The 16,386-nt window shown below is 50.7% G+C and overlaps 1 protein-coding gene across 2 annotated transcripts; it reads left to right on the forward strand.

Moving 5' to 3' along the window:
* Positions 1 to 1,452: 1,452 nt before the first annotated feature.
* Positions 1,453 to 11,778, forward strand: Acads (acyl-CoA dehydrogenase short chain). Of its 2 annotated transcripts, XM_041646559.1 has the most exons (10): positions 1,453 to 1,579; positions 3,026 to 3,189; positions 8,928 to 9,077; positions 9,244 to 9,355; positions 9,713 to 9,864; positions 10,106 to 10,276; positions 10,356 to 10,493; positions 10,648 to 10,743; positions 10,919 to 10,975; positions 11,099 to 11,778. In XM_041646559.1, the coding sequence occupies exons 1-10, from the start codon at positions 1,534 to 1,536 to the stop codon at positions 11,249 to 11,251; spliced, it is 1,239 nt and encodes a 412-aa protein (XP_041502493.1). In that variant the 5' UTR covers positions 1,453 to 1,533; the 3' UTR covers positions 11,252 to 11,778. The 2 variants fall into 2 exon arrangements, with proteins under 2 accessions (XP_041502493.1, XP_041502501.1); XM_041646567.1 differs by lacking the exon at positions 10,648 to 10,743.
* The last annotated feature ends 4,608 nt before the right edge of the window (positions 11,779 to 16,386 follow it).

Genomic DNA, 16,386 nt, shown 5'->3' on the forward strand with positions numbered 1-16,386 from the left:
CGCAGCTCCAGACTTTGCAGGGGAGGGGGAGAAATTGGGAAATTTCTTCTTCTTTTTTCTTCCTGAGAGTGTTTCCAGCCTGTCTTGGAACTGTCTCTGTAGACAAGGCTGGCCTCAAGCTCACAGAGATCTGCCTACCTCTGCTCCCCGAGTGCTGGGATTAAAGGTGTGTGCCACTATGCCCGGCCCAGATGGGGACATTTCTAATCCAAACCACCACCTTTGCCACAGTTTATTGTTTTCTAGATGCAGGGTGGGCAGGGGCAGGGACTAACTCTCTTCTTCTCTCCCTAATGCTGACCTCCGGTGCCTTAAGTCTCTAGGCAAGAGCGCTACCATTGAGCTGTGTCCCCAGCCCTCTTTATTTTTTTGTTTTGTTTTTTGAGGGTTTCTCTGTGGTTTTTTTTTTTTTTTTTTTTTGATTTTTCGAGACAAGGTTTCTATGTGGTTTTGGAGCCTGTCCTGGAACTAGCTCTTGTAGACCAGGCTGGTCTCGAACTCACAGAGATCCGCCTGCCTCTGCCTCCCGAGTGCTGGGATTAAAGGGGCCCCAGCCCTCTTTATACTTCTTTATTTTGAAGCCAGATACCACAAAGTTGCCCAACCTGGCCTTGAATTTACTTTGTAACACAGGGAAACTTGGAACTTGTAATCCTCATGCCTTAGCCTCAGGAGTCGTTAGAATTACAGGCTTGGACTGCAGTGTGTGTGTGTGTGTGTGTGTGTGTGTTCTTTGTACAGAACTGGATTTAGTGGATGGGTTCTCTACACTCGGTTGTTTCTTATGTATTTATTTTGGGTTTTTTTTGAGACAAGGTTTCTCTGTGTAACAGCCCTAGCTTTCCTGGAACTAGCTTCTTATTTTCTTACTATTTTGGTTTTTCGAAACAGGATTTCCCTGTGTAACAACAGCCCTAGCTGCTGCCCTGGACCAGGCTGGCCTCGAACTCACTCATATCCGCCTTGCTTGTGTGTGTGTGTGTGTGTGTGTGTGTGTGTGTCTCCCTCCCTCCCTCCCTCTTTCTTTCTCTCTGCCCCCCCCCCCCCCCCCCCCCCCCGCGTGCTAGGATTAAAGGCGTGCGCCGCCATAGCCCGGCTATTTTTACTTTATGTGCATTGCTCTTTGGCCATGGGTGTCGGGTCCCCTGGAACTGGAGTTACAGAGTTGAGAGCTGCCATGTGGGGGCTGAGAATTGAACCCAGGACCTCTGGTGCTCTTAACCACTGAGCCATCTCTGCAGCTCCTTGTTTTTATTCTTATGTCTTTGCTTTGTCAGTAGCCTTACTAAAGACAAGAGGGGAAAATGAGTAGAGAGATTTTGCACTCTCTGGATTGGCTCGAGTTAACTTCCCGGGGCCTCGTCCCTAGGGCGCAAGCGCGTCTCGGGCCCCTCCCCTACAAACAATGGGCGTGGCCCAGCCTCCCCACCTGCCCCGCCCCTGTGGGTCAATGGGCGTGGCCAGGGCCCTGCCCCTGCCCCTGCAGTCCGGAACACTAGAGCTGCTTGCAAGAGGTCTGGGAGGTCCGCGTCCATGGCTGCCGCACTGCTCGCCCGGGCCGGTGGCCCACTCCGCCGAGGTGAGTGCGCTCGGACTGCGTCCGCAGAGCCCCAGGGCCGGTCGCACGGCGGGTCCTGCTGTGTCCGCGGGCCGCCGAGTGGGCAGCATCTCCCTGCTGCTCGCGGCCTTTGCCCTAGTTCGGTGGCCTCTTGCACGTGCAGGGCCCGGGCTCTGCAGGGACCCCGGCTCCTGCTCGGCTTCCTCCCTGTAGGACCCTCCTCGCCAGCTCCTCTTTGCGCGGCCGCATTCACTTCCCTGCCCCTATCTCAGTCCCGGTCGAGGTTGTGGGTGAGTTGGTCCTGTTTCCAGGCTTTGCATTGAACTCCGACCTGTGACCTTGGACGTGAAGACCAGTGTCTATTGGTACAAGTGTGAACTGTTACTGTCCTCAGAGTTGTATTAAAGTACAGGATAAATATAAAAGCATAGCGGTTGGCATCTAACGGGTGCTTCCATAACGTTATCCTTTATTTTTAATACTGTTTTGTCTCACCTGTAGCAAGCCTGCCACTATGACGGGCGCTTCCTTTGCCTAATCCAGATCCACAGAAACAGTGAAAATCAGTCATTGGTACCCCTTTAATCCTTCCTGGGAGCTGCGTGCTGTTGTTTGCCACACTTTATGTAAATCCAGACCCAATGAAACTTAAAACCTTTTCCCAGAATGTTGTAATTGGGATTGTGCTGGGGATTGAAGTGTTTAGCCAGCAGTTACGCATTCAGACTGGCCTTTTCAGTAACAGCCCTATCGACATTATAGCAATAAACTTTTTTTTTCTCTTTGAGAAGGGGGTGGGGGGAGACGGGAATAGTGTTCTGTTATCTTATGTGTATGAGTGTTTTGCCTGCATGTAAGTATGCCCTGGAACTTTACAGACAACTGTAAGCCACCCCATGGATGGCAGGACCTGCACTAGGTCCTCTCCAAGAGCTGTAAGTGCTGTTAACTGCTGAGCCATCTCTCCAGGTCCTGAAATGGAGTCTTGATATTTTGCCTCTGCTAGCCTGGACTTCAGGCCTAAATGAGCCCCCTACCTCAGCGTTTGCTGCTTTTGCAGAGGACCTGAGTTCAGATCCCAGCACCCATGTTGGGTAGCTCATAACTGCCTGTAACTCCAGGTCCACGGGATCTGACGCCCTCTTCTGGCCTCCATGGGTACCTGCATGTATGTGCTCACAGGTAAACACGGTTACACAGATATGTAAAGTTTTCAAAATAATTTATTTACTTGCACTTTGTGTACATTGGTGTTTTGTCCACATGTTTGTCTGTGTGAGGGTGTCAGATCCCTTAGAACAGGGATTACAGGCGGTTGTGAGCTGCCATGTGGCTGCTGGGAGGCGAACTCGGGTCCTCTGGAAGAACAGCCAGTGCTCTTAACTGCTGAGCCATCTCTCCAGCCCCAAGAAATAAATCTAAGATGTCTTGTACCGCCCTTCCCTAACTCCTTTTCTTCCCTGGTAGCTCTCCATCCTCGCGACTGGCGCAGGTTGCATACCGTTTACCAGTCTGCGGAGCTGCCCGAGACACATCAGATGTTGCGCCAGACATGCCGGGACTTTGCTGAGAAGGAGCTGGTCCCCATTGCGGCCCAGCTGGACAAGGAGCATCTCTTCCCCAGAGCTCAGGTGAGCACAGTAGTGAGTGACAGCAGCTGGAGGCGCCGAGACCTTAGGTAGGAAGCTCAGTTCAGGCTCGAAAGGTCTGCTTTGTTCTGCATCTGTAAAACTGCCTGCTTTTCTGCCTGTGTAGCCTGCATGTGTAATGCCTGTCAAGGTCAGAAGAGGGCATAATATCTCCTAAAACTGGAGTTAGGTGCTGGGAATTGAACCCTGGTCCTCTGCAAGAGCACCAAGTGCAGTCAGGTAGTGGTAGCACACACCTTTAATCCCAGCACTTGGGAGGAAGAGGCAGGCAAATCTCTGTGAGTTCAAGGCCAGCCTGGGCTATAAAGTGAGCTCCAGGATGGCCAAGGTACAAAGAGAAACCCTGTCTTGAAAAATCAAAAAAAAGCACCAAGTACTTTTAACCACAGAAGCACTTGTCCAGCCCCCGTTGTTTCATTACGATGATCTCACTATGTGTGGGTCAGATTGGCTCAAACTCACAGAGCTCGGCTGCTTTGCCCCCATGTCACCATGCACGGTGGACCTCACACTACCCTACTCATTTCTTTTTAACCATAAACTGTTTCATTATGCGCATATGTGTGTGGTATGTTTATGAACATGTGCGTGCTGTGTCGTGTGTGGGGAGGTTGAGGATGACTGTGTGGAGCTGGGTCTCGCCTGCCTTTCACCTCTACCTAGATTCTAGGAAGCAGACCGATGTCCCCAGCCTGGGGGCAGGTGTGTCTTGTTTTCGTTGGATTTCTGTTTTCCTTGTTCATGTATGTGCAAGAGAGTGTATGTGAGGTACGTGCAGGTGCCCTCAGAAGTCAGAAGAGAGCATCAGGTCGCGTGGAGCTGGACTTACAGACGGTTGTGAGCTGCCTGATGTAGGTCCTGGGAGCTGAACTCTGGTCCTCTGGAAGAGCAGTCAGTGCTCTTAACCACAGCGCCATCTCAGCCTGTGGTCGTTCTTGTCGTGGTTGAGACAGCTGGAGAATGGAGCCGTGCAGCTCCTGGGTTTGCTGGTGTGCAGCTCCGCCTGAGGGCCTCCCCGCTCCCCCCCCCCCCCCACATTTGCCTCTTCACAGTTCCACTGAGGTGGTGGCAAGCGAGATGCTGCTCCAGGTGGGATCACCAAGTGAACATGTCTGGGAGGGGCGGGGGCACAGGGGAGCTCGACAATATGGCTCCAACCGGAAGGTGGCTTCCCTGCCATCATGGGACCTCAGGGACAAGTACATGGATGGTGAATGGGCAGGGATTTTGGAGCCAGTCTCTCAGACTCTGGTGTCTGAGCAACAGGAAGGCCATTGCCCCGGGCTCAAGCATGTGTTGAAATCTGTCTGTGCTTTGACAGATCAATACGTTTGCTTCTGCTTCCCTCTGTGTTTATAATCCCTCAAATGCTTTGTGCTCTGTTCTTTGAGAGAGGGCCTCACTAAGTAGCTTTGCACTGCCCTAGGCTCCCCCTGAGTGCTAGGGTTTTAGGTGGCAGCAGCTAGGGGCCAGGGTTTTGAGTCTTCATTATCATCAAATTCCATTCAGTTCCTGGAGGTTTAGAACCCTGTGCAGTAGCTCAGACAAGAAGTAAGCAGGCAGCATCCTCAGTTAAGACAAGTAAACCAGCCCTGTGGTGCTCATGCATGCCTTTAATCCCAGCACCTGAGAGGCGGAGGCAAGTGGATCTCGGTGAGTTAGAGGCCAGCCTGCTGGTCTACAGAGCTAGTTCCAGGACAGCCATGATTACACAGAGAAACCCTATCAACACTGAGCAGTACTGTGTGACTCCACAGCCACCAAGCCAGTGTCCAGCTCAGGTCACACAGACAGTGTCTCACTGTCCTGCCTGAGCCTCCCCATGACTTCTTCCTACTCCCACTTCTGCCGTGTGCACAGGTGTGTTATTCTCAGTACCATCCTCAGGGTAAAGCCTGCCTGTGACCAGTGACCCCTGGAGACATGTCCAATAAAACCGGGTGCCCTCGTTCACCCCTAGACACGCACAGCTTCCATTTTTAACATGACCAGCAAACCGGGTGCACTAGCTCACCTGTGGCGGTTGCCCTAGCTCACTTGTGAACACACAAAGCTTCTACTTTTAACAGCTTAACTGGAAATGGGCAAAAAGTCCACCAACACAGGCACAGAGGAAGAGCGAAGGGCTGGAGCGGTGGCAGGCGCCCTTAATCCCAGAGAATCCAGCACTCAGGAGGCCCATGCAGGATCTCCGTGAGTTTGAGGCCAGCCTGGTCTACAGAGTGAGTTCTGGACCGCCAGGACTATAGAGTGACACCCTGCCTAAAATTTTTTAAAAAGGGGACGAGAATTTATGTGGTAAAGCATGGTGCATTCCTGAGGCTGAGGCAGGAGGATCCCAAGTTCAAAGTCAGCCTGAGATAAAAAAAAAAAAAACCAAACAAACAAAACATCAAAACCCCCACAAAACTCCCAAGGCAAAGGCATAATAGTAAACCAGCAAACCGGGTGCACTAGCTCACCTGTGGCGGTTGCCCTAGCTCACTTGTGAACACACAAAGCTTCTACTTTTAACAGCTTAACTGGAAACGGGCAAAAAGTCCACTGGTTTGAGCTAATGTGTGGAGGTGTGTGTATTCCAGGGGTGTTCACGTGCGTGTGGCAATACCCATGTCCTCTTCGGAGCAGCACACACACAGGACTTGGTTCTTCACATCTCTGGCTTCTGCTGATGACACTGAGGCCAGACGTGCCATTCTGTGCCCAGCAAGTCACTTGGTTGTGTGGAGTCAGAAACAGACTTCTGAGCCACCTCTGCGGGACGCAGAGCTCGGAGATTCCTAAGCTTTTTGCAGAGGAATAGTTTATTTTTATTAGTATTCCCTAGAATACTAATAGCAGGTTTGCCGAGGGTCCGAGGGGCTGCTCTGAGGAACAGGGGCGAGACCCAGAGGGAAGACTGGTGCCAGTTTCTGCCTTGTTGGTCGTTTCGCAACCAAATTGGACTTCAGTCTTTGTATCCCTAAGTTAACAAAGGAAAGAAGTAGGAGTTTCTAAGGCAGTGTCTAGAGCGCCAGTGTCCTGAGGAGTTTCTAAGGCGGTGTCTGGAGCGCCAGTGTTCTGAGGAGTTTCTAAGGCGGTGTCTGGAGCGCCAGCGTTCTGAGAAGTTTCTAAGGCGGTGTCTGGAGCGCCAGCGTTCTGAGGCTGCAAACGGTCATTTTATGTGGGGCGGGGTGCAGGTGCCCAGTGAGTGACAGACAGAAGAAGAGGAAAGGTTGTGGCTGCTCCTAGGTGTGGGGGAGGAGAAAGTTTATTGTAGATAATGTGGGAGAACACAGCCAGAGGCAGGGGTCTGGGAGAGTCCTGAGTGGACATGACCGGACTGAGGTGGGCCATGGGAAGGGGGAAAGGTGGGAACCAGGTGCAGCAGCCAGGAGGCCAAAGGGACGAGAGTGAAGGGGCAGACAAGCAAAATGTCTGGATTCTATAGGAAAGAGCCCGGGGGAGGGGCAGCCCAACCGCTGGGCTGGAGATTTCAGGATAGAGGGCAGGGTATGCCAGGCGTACCCCATAGCAGGTAAGGACTGAGGGATGCTGTGAGGACCTGGTGGCCAAATGCAGCTTAGATACGTTGAATAGGCACCTCAGCCATTTGTCTCGGTGGTACCCTTAGCCTCTTCTCAGTAGAAAGGAAAATGTTTTTAAAAAGTTTTTTTTAAAAAAAATAAAGAGTATATATCTATATATATTTTATTTATCTATCTCATTATAGATGAGTTTATTTATTTATTTATTTATTTATCTCATTATAGATGGTTGTGAGCCACCATGTGGTTGCTGGGAATTGAACTCAGGACCTCTGGAAGAACAGTCAGAGTGCTCTTAACCTCTGAGCCATCTCTCCAGCCCTAAAGAGTATATTTTTATGTGAATTTACATCTACATGTCTATATGGACACAGTGTGTGTGCCTGGTGCCCAAGGAGCCCCAAGAGGGTGTCGGATCCCCTAGGGACATGTGGGTGCTCCCTGAGAGAGCAGCAATGCTCTGCACTGATGAGCCACCTCTCCACCAATCCGTCTATCGTATTCTTATCTCTTCTGCAGTGCCCATGTCTGTGATTCCAGCACTTGGAGGTAAAGGCAGGAGGCTCAGTTGTTGTAAAAACAGACCCAGGTAGCTGGAGAGTAAGAGGATCTGAGGAGCTGGGGGATGTGCGAGGAGTTAGGGGGAGGACAGGGAAGGAGGAAATGGTGCGAAACTCAAAAATTTGAAACTCAAAAAATGGTTTTCTGAAAAAAAAAATAAGTAGGGTGGGGACGTAGCTCATTTGGAAGAACGCGGCTGGCGAGCATTGGTCCCTGGCTTTGATCCAGGCAGCTCATAGCTGAGCACAGGAAGTAGTGCCTGCCTGTAGTCCTGGCACTCAGCAAGTGGAGGCAGGAGGATCAGAAGTCCAAGGTGATGGCAGGAACCTGACGCCCCTTCTGACCTCTGTGGGCCCTGTGCACACACGTGGCGCACAGACACAAGCAGGCAAGAAACTCATGATACAAACTCAGAATAAAGGAAAACGTGAAGTACGTGGAGGCTGCACGCTGGGTGTCACTGCCTAGAGCACCCATGTGCTCTGTAGCCGCAGGGGATCCTGGAACCAGGCCTCACTGGGCACTGAAGCGTGGCCGTAAACGATCTGATGATAGTGACCACCCCCTCTAGCCTTGTCCCGGATCCCCGAGGCCGCAGGCTTAGGTCTTTCTCCACATGTCTACAGACAGCAGGCTGAGAGGGTCGAGCTGAGTGATGGAAAAGCTGGCTGAGATTCTCTTCCTGCAGTTTGCAGTCCCCCCACTGAGACCCCTTAGAGCAGGGGTTCTCCCCCTTCCTGACTGCGGCCCTTTAACACAGTTCCTCATGCTGTGCTGACCCCAGCCATGACGTTTTCATTGCTACTTCATAACTGTCATTTTGCTGCTGTTACGAATCATAATATAATGTCTGTGTTTTTCAGTGTCTCAGGCGACCCCTGTGAAAGGGGTTGAGGCCCCAGGTGAACTGCGGCCTAGATGCTCTGTGGCCCTAAGCAGATTGTTTAACCTCTCTGAGCCCTGGTTCCTCCTCACTGTGACATTAACATAGGATTGCTTTCACAGAGCGGCTCAAAGAGAACAGGGCACACACATCGCTGTGTAGTGGGCACCTGATAACTCACCGTTGCTGCTGCTGTCATTGTCTCCAAGAGAAATCCAAGTGCTTGTCACTCATTCATACACTCACAACAGTGAGGGCAGGGACAAGATCCCACGGATGAGTGTCTGTCCTCGTGGTCGGGAAGAGGGCAGCAGCAAGAATGAGCGGGGCACTAGATGGGGGTTCCAGCTGTGGAAATGTGGCAGTGCCCAGCGGTGTGAGAAGCTGAGAGCGGGTGTAGGTAGGGGGATAGAACTGCCCTGTGGATTGTTGCTAGCAGAGTAAACGGCACATGCAGAGGTCCTGTGGTGTGCGTGTGTGCTCACGAAGAAAAGTCGGCGTGATGTACTGCTTTCTGCTTTTTACCCCAAGCCCTCCAGTGGTTCCCTGTTACAGCTGTGGGCAGAGAGACAGGCATTGCGAGGTGCATGCCTGGAGCAAACGATTCAGCTGGGGGATACGATCACTGTGTGAACATTAGGGCCCATGGCCCTCATGAGCGTGCGGGCTCTGGCTCAGGCTGCAGGACTGGAGTCGGGAGAGGAGGCTCTTGGCAGTTGCCGCTGATGCGCTCTCTCTCCTTGGGGCAGGTGAAGAAGATGGGTGAGCTCGGACTACTGGCCATGGATGTCCCGGAGGAGTTCAGTGGTGCAGGCCTGGATTACCTGGCCTATTCCATTGCCCTAGAGGAGATCAGCCGCGGCTGCGCCTCCACCGGAGTTATCATGAGCGTCAACAATGTGAGCCTTCCAGGGCACAGATGGGGAAGCTGCCGGGGATATGTGTGGACCCTGGCCATGTGTCTCGCAGCAGCTGGGCTCCTAGACTTGTCTCTTAGTCCTCTGGGAGGGCCTTTGGAGAGAGTGAGTCTTGGAGTGGCCTCCACCTCTCTGCTTACCCCACCAGTCTCTCTACTTGGGGCCCATCCTGAAGTTTGGAACCCCGGAGCAGAAGCAGCGGTGGATCACCCCTTTCACCAGTGGTGACAAAATCGGCTGTTTTGCTCTCAGTGAGCCAGGTACTGCACGGTGCAGGGTCCCTTGTCTCCTCACCTCAGAATCAGGGTGACAGGCAGAAGCTAGATGTTCCCAGGGGAAAAGGCAGGCCTGGAGTCCTGGAGCCCTGGAGGGGCCTTTGGGTGGACTGCCAGGCTGGAACACAGGTGCCTGGACACCCAGGAGACACGTGCGCACTTGGGGTGAGGGAAGGTTCGACTTGAGTATGTCCCATGCCTGTGTGTGGATGAGGCAGATCTGGGAGGCAGGTCCCAGCTTTAGAGCCCAGGTCACAGGGTCTTGTGTCAGAGCCAGGCTCACAGTAAGACGCCTGTGCCGTGAGGGGTGCAGTGCTGGGCCTGAGTCTGTGCTCCTGGCAGGGAACGGCAGTGATGCGGGAGCTGCTTCCACCACGGCCCGGGAAGAGGGTGACTCGTGGGTTCTCAATGGCACCAAAGCCTGGATCACCAACTCCTGGGAGGCTTCGGCCACGGTGGTGTTTGCTAGCACAGACCGGTCCCGGCAGAACAAGGTGGGAGCCCAGAGTGGGCCAGCCCACTCCTGGGAAGGTCCTTGCAATCTCTGGGCCAGAACCTTCTTGGCCCTGCTAGCGCTGCTCCTGCTGAGGTGGGGCCTTTCCTTCCCCAGTGGAGTTGGTGCTCCTCCCAAAACCCAGCAGAGGGTCCCGGGGCAGGGGTGGGACAGGATTTGAACTGGGGTGTCTGGGGCTCCAGGAACTCTGGAGAGTCACTTTAACTTTTGGGGCCTTACAGGGTATCAGTGCCTTCCTGGTTCCCATGCCCACTCCTGGGCTCACACTGGGCAAGAAGGAAGACAAGCTGGGCATCAGGGCCTCATCTACAGCTAACCTCATCTTTGAGGACTGTCGCATCCCCAAGGAGAACCTGCTGGGGGAGCCAGGGATGGGCTTCAAGATAGCCATGGTGAGCCTGGCAGCAGGGCAGCCCCCTGGGGCCAGGCCCTGGGCCCAGCCTGCAGCTACTGACTGGGTGGTCCCTACAGCAAACCCTGGACATGGGCCGCATCGGCATCGCCTCCCAGGCTCTGGGCATTGCCCAGGCCTCCCTCGATTGTGCCGTGAAATACGCTGAGAGCCGCAATGCCTTTGGGGCACCGCTCACCAAGCTCCAGAACATCCAGGTAGGGTTGGAGGACGGGGTTTCCGGAGCTGGGCCTGGGCAAAGCCAAGAAAGCCGTACTTTTCACCTGGTCACCTGTCACCTCACCTCACCGTTCCCACCCCTGCCACTCACACCCCCATCCCTGGCTGATGGGTGGGACTGGATTGTTGCAGTTCAAGCTGGCAGACATGGCCCTGGCCCTGGAGAGTGCCCGCCTGCTGACTTGGCGTGCTGCCATGCTGAAGGACAATAAGAAGCCATTCACCAAGGTGCCTGTGGGGAGGGGCACTCCAGGCCTTTGAAAGAGAAGTCAGATGTAGGCCTGCGGGTTCCCTGTGCTAAGGGGGAGGCTGTTCATGCCAATCACAGAAGGTGTTGAGCTGGGGGGGGGGGTGTCTCTGAAAGTTGAAGGTGTTGACTCTGTCATTCATTCCTGGTGGGTAGGAGTCGGCCATGGCCAAGCTGGCAGCGTCTGAGGCTGCAACCGCCATTAGCCACCAGGTGAGCACTGGGCCCATGGGAGTGGCTCCTTCCCCAGCTGCTCCCCTCTGAGGCCGAGTCCCTGCCCTGTCTTTCCCCAGTTGTGGGGGACTTCTCCTTCATAGCGCCTGTTTTCCCTCTAAGGCCATCCAGATCCTGGGAGGCATGGGGTATGTGACAGAGATGCCAGCCGAGCGGTACTATCGAGATGCTCGCATCACGGAGATCTACGAGGGTACCAGCGAAATCCAGAGACTGGTGATTGCTGGGCACCTGCTCCGGAGCTACCGGAGCTGAGCCCTCTCAGGGGCTTGCCTGCCTGTGGACCGAGGCAAAGGGCCAACAGCCTCATGACTTAACTTTGAGGCCTGGTCAGACCATAAAGGGACCTGCCTCATTCTGCCTGTTCCGCCCCTCACTGTGCCCTCCCAGTCAGACTGGGGGACTCTGTTTCAGGGAGAGGAACGGCCAGCTGCTGTGACCTGAGCCCCAGAAGAAATGAGCTGTCACTTCAGAGCTGGTCTTGGCTGTTTCTTTACACGCGTGCCTCTTTCTTCATGTGAGCAGTCTGCTGGAGGCAGGCCATGGGAGGGCTAACCTTCCCTGGCAACCCCGTCCTCTTCCCATGAGCCCTGCTGCTCAGTGGCAAGAACACGGGACAGGGCAGGGGTCAGGAGGAGGGGTGGCCCAAATGGCCATGCCTCGGTGGCAGGAGTTTCAGTGTTTGAGTCCCCAGGGCTGTCGCCGGAGGTCAGATGAGTGCAGGTGTGTGTTGTGCTGGGTGGCTGCAGGCTGCCTATCGGCAATAAAGTGCCTTGCCCGGCCCTCCTGTGTCTGTCTTCACTAGGCCTTCTGACCACAGCCCTCACCCAACATGTGTGAACATGTGTGGTGTGGTAGGTCTGTCGCCTGACCAAGCAGGTGAGCAGAGACTGGGGTCCTCGAGCTGGAGGCATCCCTGTCCCAGTCCCCAGAGAGCAGCGGGGCAGGGGAACTGTTGCGTGTGGACTGCTGTGCCCTTTGCTGGCCTTCAGCGACAATAGTGTGAGCTTCATTCTGGGAGTCTAGATTCTGGTTGTGCCACTGCTCAAGTGGGCTTCGGGTCGGGGCAGGGCAGTCACCTGTCTCTCAGGAAGCGTCTTGTCAATGCTCTTGAGGGCGAGTGGGGGGCGGTCTGCACGGCTTGCAAAGTGTGTTCTTCCTTCCTCCTGGCTCCAGGGGTGCACCAGATGGTTTTCTCTTCCTCTTTCCCTGGGTCCCTGAATCTTCTCTTATTTCTGTGGGCCAGATTGCAGAGAGCGACTCTAGTTTAGCTCAACCTACCTAGGGGGCAGGTGGCTGCCACTCCGTGCCCACACCCTCAGGTGGGGACCTTATGAGCCAGGAACAGTGGGTACGAGTGTTCAGGGGCTCTGTGGCCTATTTAGCTGCTTAGCAGAGGCTCCTGTCAAGGTGGTGCAGGAAGGATGGGCTCTGTGGCTGGGAGAGCAACGAGCCTGGGACCCAGCTGTCACTTTGCTGCATCTAAGCTTTGCTGAAGGCTTAAGTCACAAACAATCCCACACCAGTTTGGAATTATGATTAATAGGGTGGTATTTATTTAAAGAGGAAAAAACTTACAGATCACCGTCCCAGACAACAGCCCTCTGCGCAATCAGGAAGGAGTCTAGTAGCCCAAAATGGAGCAGGAAGCAAAGAGAGAGAGAGGAGGGAAGTGGCTGCTTTTTTTAAGAGAGAGACCATGCCCCAATGGGCTGGTATCTCAGCAGCTATAGGCTGGAGGAGTGGGAGGACCTCCCGCAACACCTCCCCCTTTTGTTTAAATAAGAGAGTTCTAAACCTACTATGAAATTATATACAATAAGTACAAATATCCTATTCTAACTAGCTTAGGTCTTGTATAATAAATAACTTGGCCAAGTCATGAGAGAAAAGTAACTACATTTACATAGTCTTCAACCACATCGAAGATCTGAGAAGGGAAATAATGTTACCTGGGTAATTAGGAAGTTCAGTAAAACAACTTCCAAAACATGCAACAAATCACAGAGACAACTAGCTATCTGGGCAATCACCCAAAGTCACGTTTGCAGCATTGAAGCAACCAACATTGGCTAAGGCCTAACATAACTGACATACCATTTTCAAAAGGCAAGCAACTTTTCAAAACTATCTTACCCTGTCTTGGCAGGATATGACAGTCCTGTTTTATCCATTGATGCACGCTCTGTATCTCTGTCAGTGGTTGAGGTATGGGCATTTCTTTGCCCAAAGGCCAGTTCTACCAAATAGAAAGGCTCCAGGTGGAGTGTCTTTGGTGCTCAACATTCTCTCGGGAATAGATCAGTGCTGCCAGGACCAATTGTGTCTCACTATCACGAAACTCTGAATTAGATTAAAGGCCATTTTCTACAGCTCTTTGAAGAGATTGAAGATTATCTATCTATACTGAGTATAATCTCTATGTATCTAAAGAACCTGATTAGTCTAATTATAAATGACAAACTTAAATGACTATTGACCTATATAATTCTCAATATCTATCTAACTTAAAGACTAAGACAATAAACAACTGTGTAACAAATGAGGATAATGACCTCCAAATATAAACAATGTACAAATATACATTGCAATATGGTAAATATTTATCAATACACAAACATTATATAAGTATCTTAATCAGAGGTAGAAATGTACACTGCAATATGGTAAATATATATATATATATATATATAATATATATCAATACATAAAAATGTTTTAAACAGGTAGAAGCATGCATGCATACAATAGTCAATATAATTTAACTTTGTATCAATATACAAGAATTGATACCAGCTGGGCGGTGGTGGTGCACGCCTTTAATCCCAGCACTTGGGAGGCAAAGGCAGGCGGATCTCTATGAGTTCGAGACCAGCCTGGTCTACAAGAGCTAGTTCCAGGACAGGCTCCAAAAAACCACAGAGAAACCCTGTCTCGAAAAACCAAAAATAAATAAATAAAAAAGAATTGATACCAATATATTTGTCTAAAAACAGTAACTCACAAATCTATTATCCCATCATCCCTCTTTTTTTTTTCCAAAATGATCCCTGAGCTTATAAAATTCCTCCCCCAACCTCCCAACCTCTAAATGATGTCCCTAAACCCAAGGGCAAACTTTACTGGGAGAGGGGACGTCGTCCTCTAGAATTACTTCCAGCTGTCATGGGGGTGATGTTCTTTCTGGGGGATTCTGTGAAAGTAAAATGATGGTTAAATTTTAAGATCAATGTCTTTTAAGATTGCAAATAGTCTCAGTATTTTGTGCAGGTCTGGCCAGAATGTTGTATAAGATGTGCACCATTTCAGCTAACCAAGTTGGGATTGTCTTGTGCAGCTGGTACCCAAAACGGGTCTTGTAGTAGCGCTATCAGTATCATGACGTCGTATCAACCAGGTGGAGTTGTTGTTATGGGGCCCCATCTTCTTCCTGTAAACTTCAAATGTCACTTCAGGAAAAACTCATTGTTCATTGTGAAAAACTTAAACATTAATCATATATATATATATATATATTCAATGAAAGGCATGATAGATATATTCATTGAAAAGTATGATAGATATGAAGAAAAGCAAAGATGTCTTCTAAACTCATATTTTTTCTGTCCCATATCATGGCTCTTGACATGAGACAGAAACTCCAGAAACTCTGGGTTTTTCTCTTACCAACAGGCTTGGAATTGGAGAGGGACTGAGCCAGAGTCCAACTTCAAAACCAGCTCTGTATATTTATAAATAAATGCACATTAATACGTATTTAAAGATAAGAGTAGAATAATTTTACTTACGAGACCTATTTGATTTTCTTGCCCATTCTTATTGGGTTGTAAATAGTTTCCATCTGTCAGTATTCAAACATCCAGGGTCCCTTGAATTTTCTGAAGATGAGTGTTTTCCTGCAGAGTGTTGCGGGAGGTCCTCCCACTCCTCCAGCCTATAGCTGCTGAGATACCAGCCCATTGGGGCGTGGTCTCTCTCTGCCTTTAAAAAAGCGACCACTTCCCTCTCTCTCTTCACTTCCTGCTCCGCCGGCGACTAGACTCCCTTCCTGGTTGCGTAGAGGGCTGTTGCCTGGGACAGTGATCTGTAAGTTTTTTCCCCTTTAAATAAATACCACCCTATTAATCATAATTCCAAGCTGGTGTGGGATTGTTTGTGACTTACGCCTTCATTTTGGCGCCCAACTTTTGGTTTTAGAACCTCTCCTTTCCCCGTTCGGCTGCCGGCTGCGAGTTCGGCTTGGCGGGAGCCCTCCCTTCCTCAGCCGCCACTTGTGCCTTGCAGTGGCGGCCTTGGCCTCCCCACGTGGATTTAAACTCCACAGGCCCGTGTAGTCTCTGCCCGCGTGTTTGCTCTTTTCTGAGTCATTTTTAAATCTCCCTTGCAAGCACCGCTCTTAAGTGGCGCGAACCAGAGCACGCGGTTGCTGAAAGCTGCAACCCCTCAGGGTGACTCTGTCTCGTGGAGGCATAAGTGGCTTCCAGGTTGCTCTTCTCTACCCCTGGATTCTGGGTTTCTGGTTCCGTCTCTGGAATTGATTTAATTACATTTACTTTGTTGAGAAACTTGCATTTTCCAGTTTTTAACATCTACTAAGGCACTGAAACAGGACCCCGTTGTCATTGCGACTTGGCAAACAGCGCCACCTGTTGGATAATAGGTAATATGGCAGATTTCGTTTCTAACGCAAATTTTACTGCTTTGTTTTCACTAATACAATGGATTAGTAAATTTATATTTACTAATACAATGGATTACGTCATACAAGGTTTATATGATTATGGGGATACCTTGATTTGCTTGTTACTAGGTTTCAGTTTTCTTTTCCATATTCTATCATTAAGGAAGAATATGGCACTCCTAAGAATGATAGAATCTTTACGAACTAATAATGAACAACTAATTGACAGGATTAAAATCATTGAAAATCAGAGGTTATCTGAACAAGTGGATACTATGACAGACAAAATTGACTCCATATCCAAGGGTATTAGAAAGTTACCTGAAAGGGTTCAGGCTGTTGAATTTGACGTTCAGACTTTATCACAAAGTTTTGATAAGGTAACAGACAGAATGTACCTCCAAGATGGGAATCTACATGATATACAAGAAAAGTTTAAGGAGGACATGGTATCTTTGAAGGAAAAAATTAAAGCTTTGGAATCACAGGTGCAGAATGGGGACCAAAAAATTGATGCCTCAGTGAAATCACTGGAAATATATACAGGTCAGGAGATTTAGGATTTAAGAGAGACAATGATAAAAAGATTTGAAAAGATTGGAAAATTATTGCAGCTGGTGAACAGAGTAAGGAGGCACAAGGACAGGATACAATGCCTCCACCAGCTATTAGAACTGGCTTACCCAGGGTTTTAGCGACATACCCTATA

This window comes from Microtus oregoni, unplaced genomic scaffold (genome assembly GCF_018167655.1).
Source record: "Microtus oregoni isolate MIOR12 unplaced genomic scaffold, Mior012 000003F_ref0000135, whole genome shotgun sequence".
Lineage (NCBI taxonomy): Eukaryota > Metazoa > Chordata > Mammalia > Rodentia > Cricetidae > Microtus > Microtus oregoni.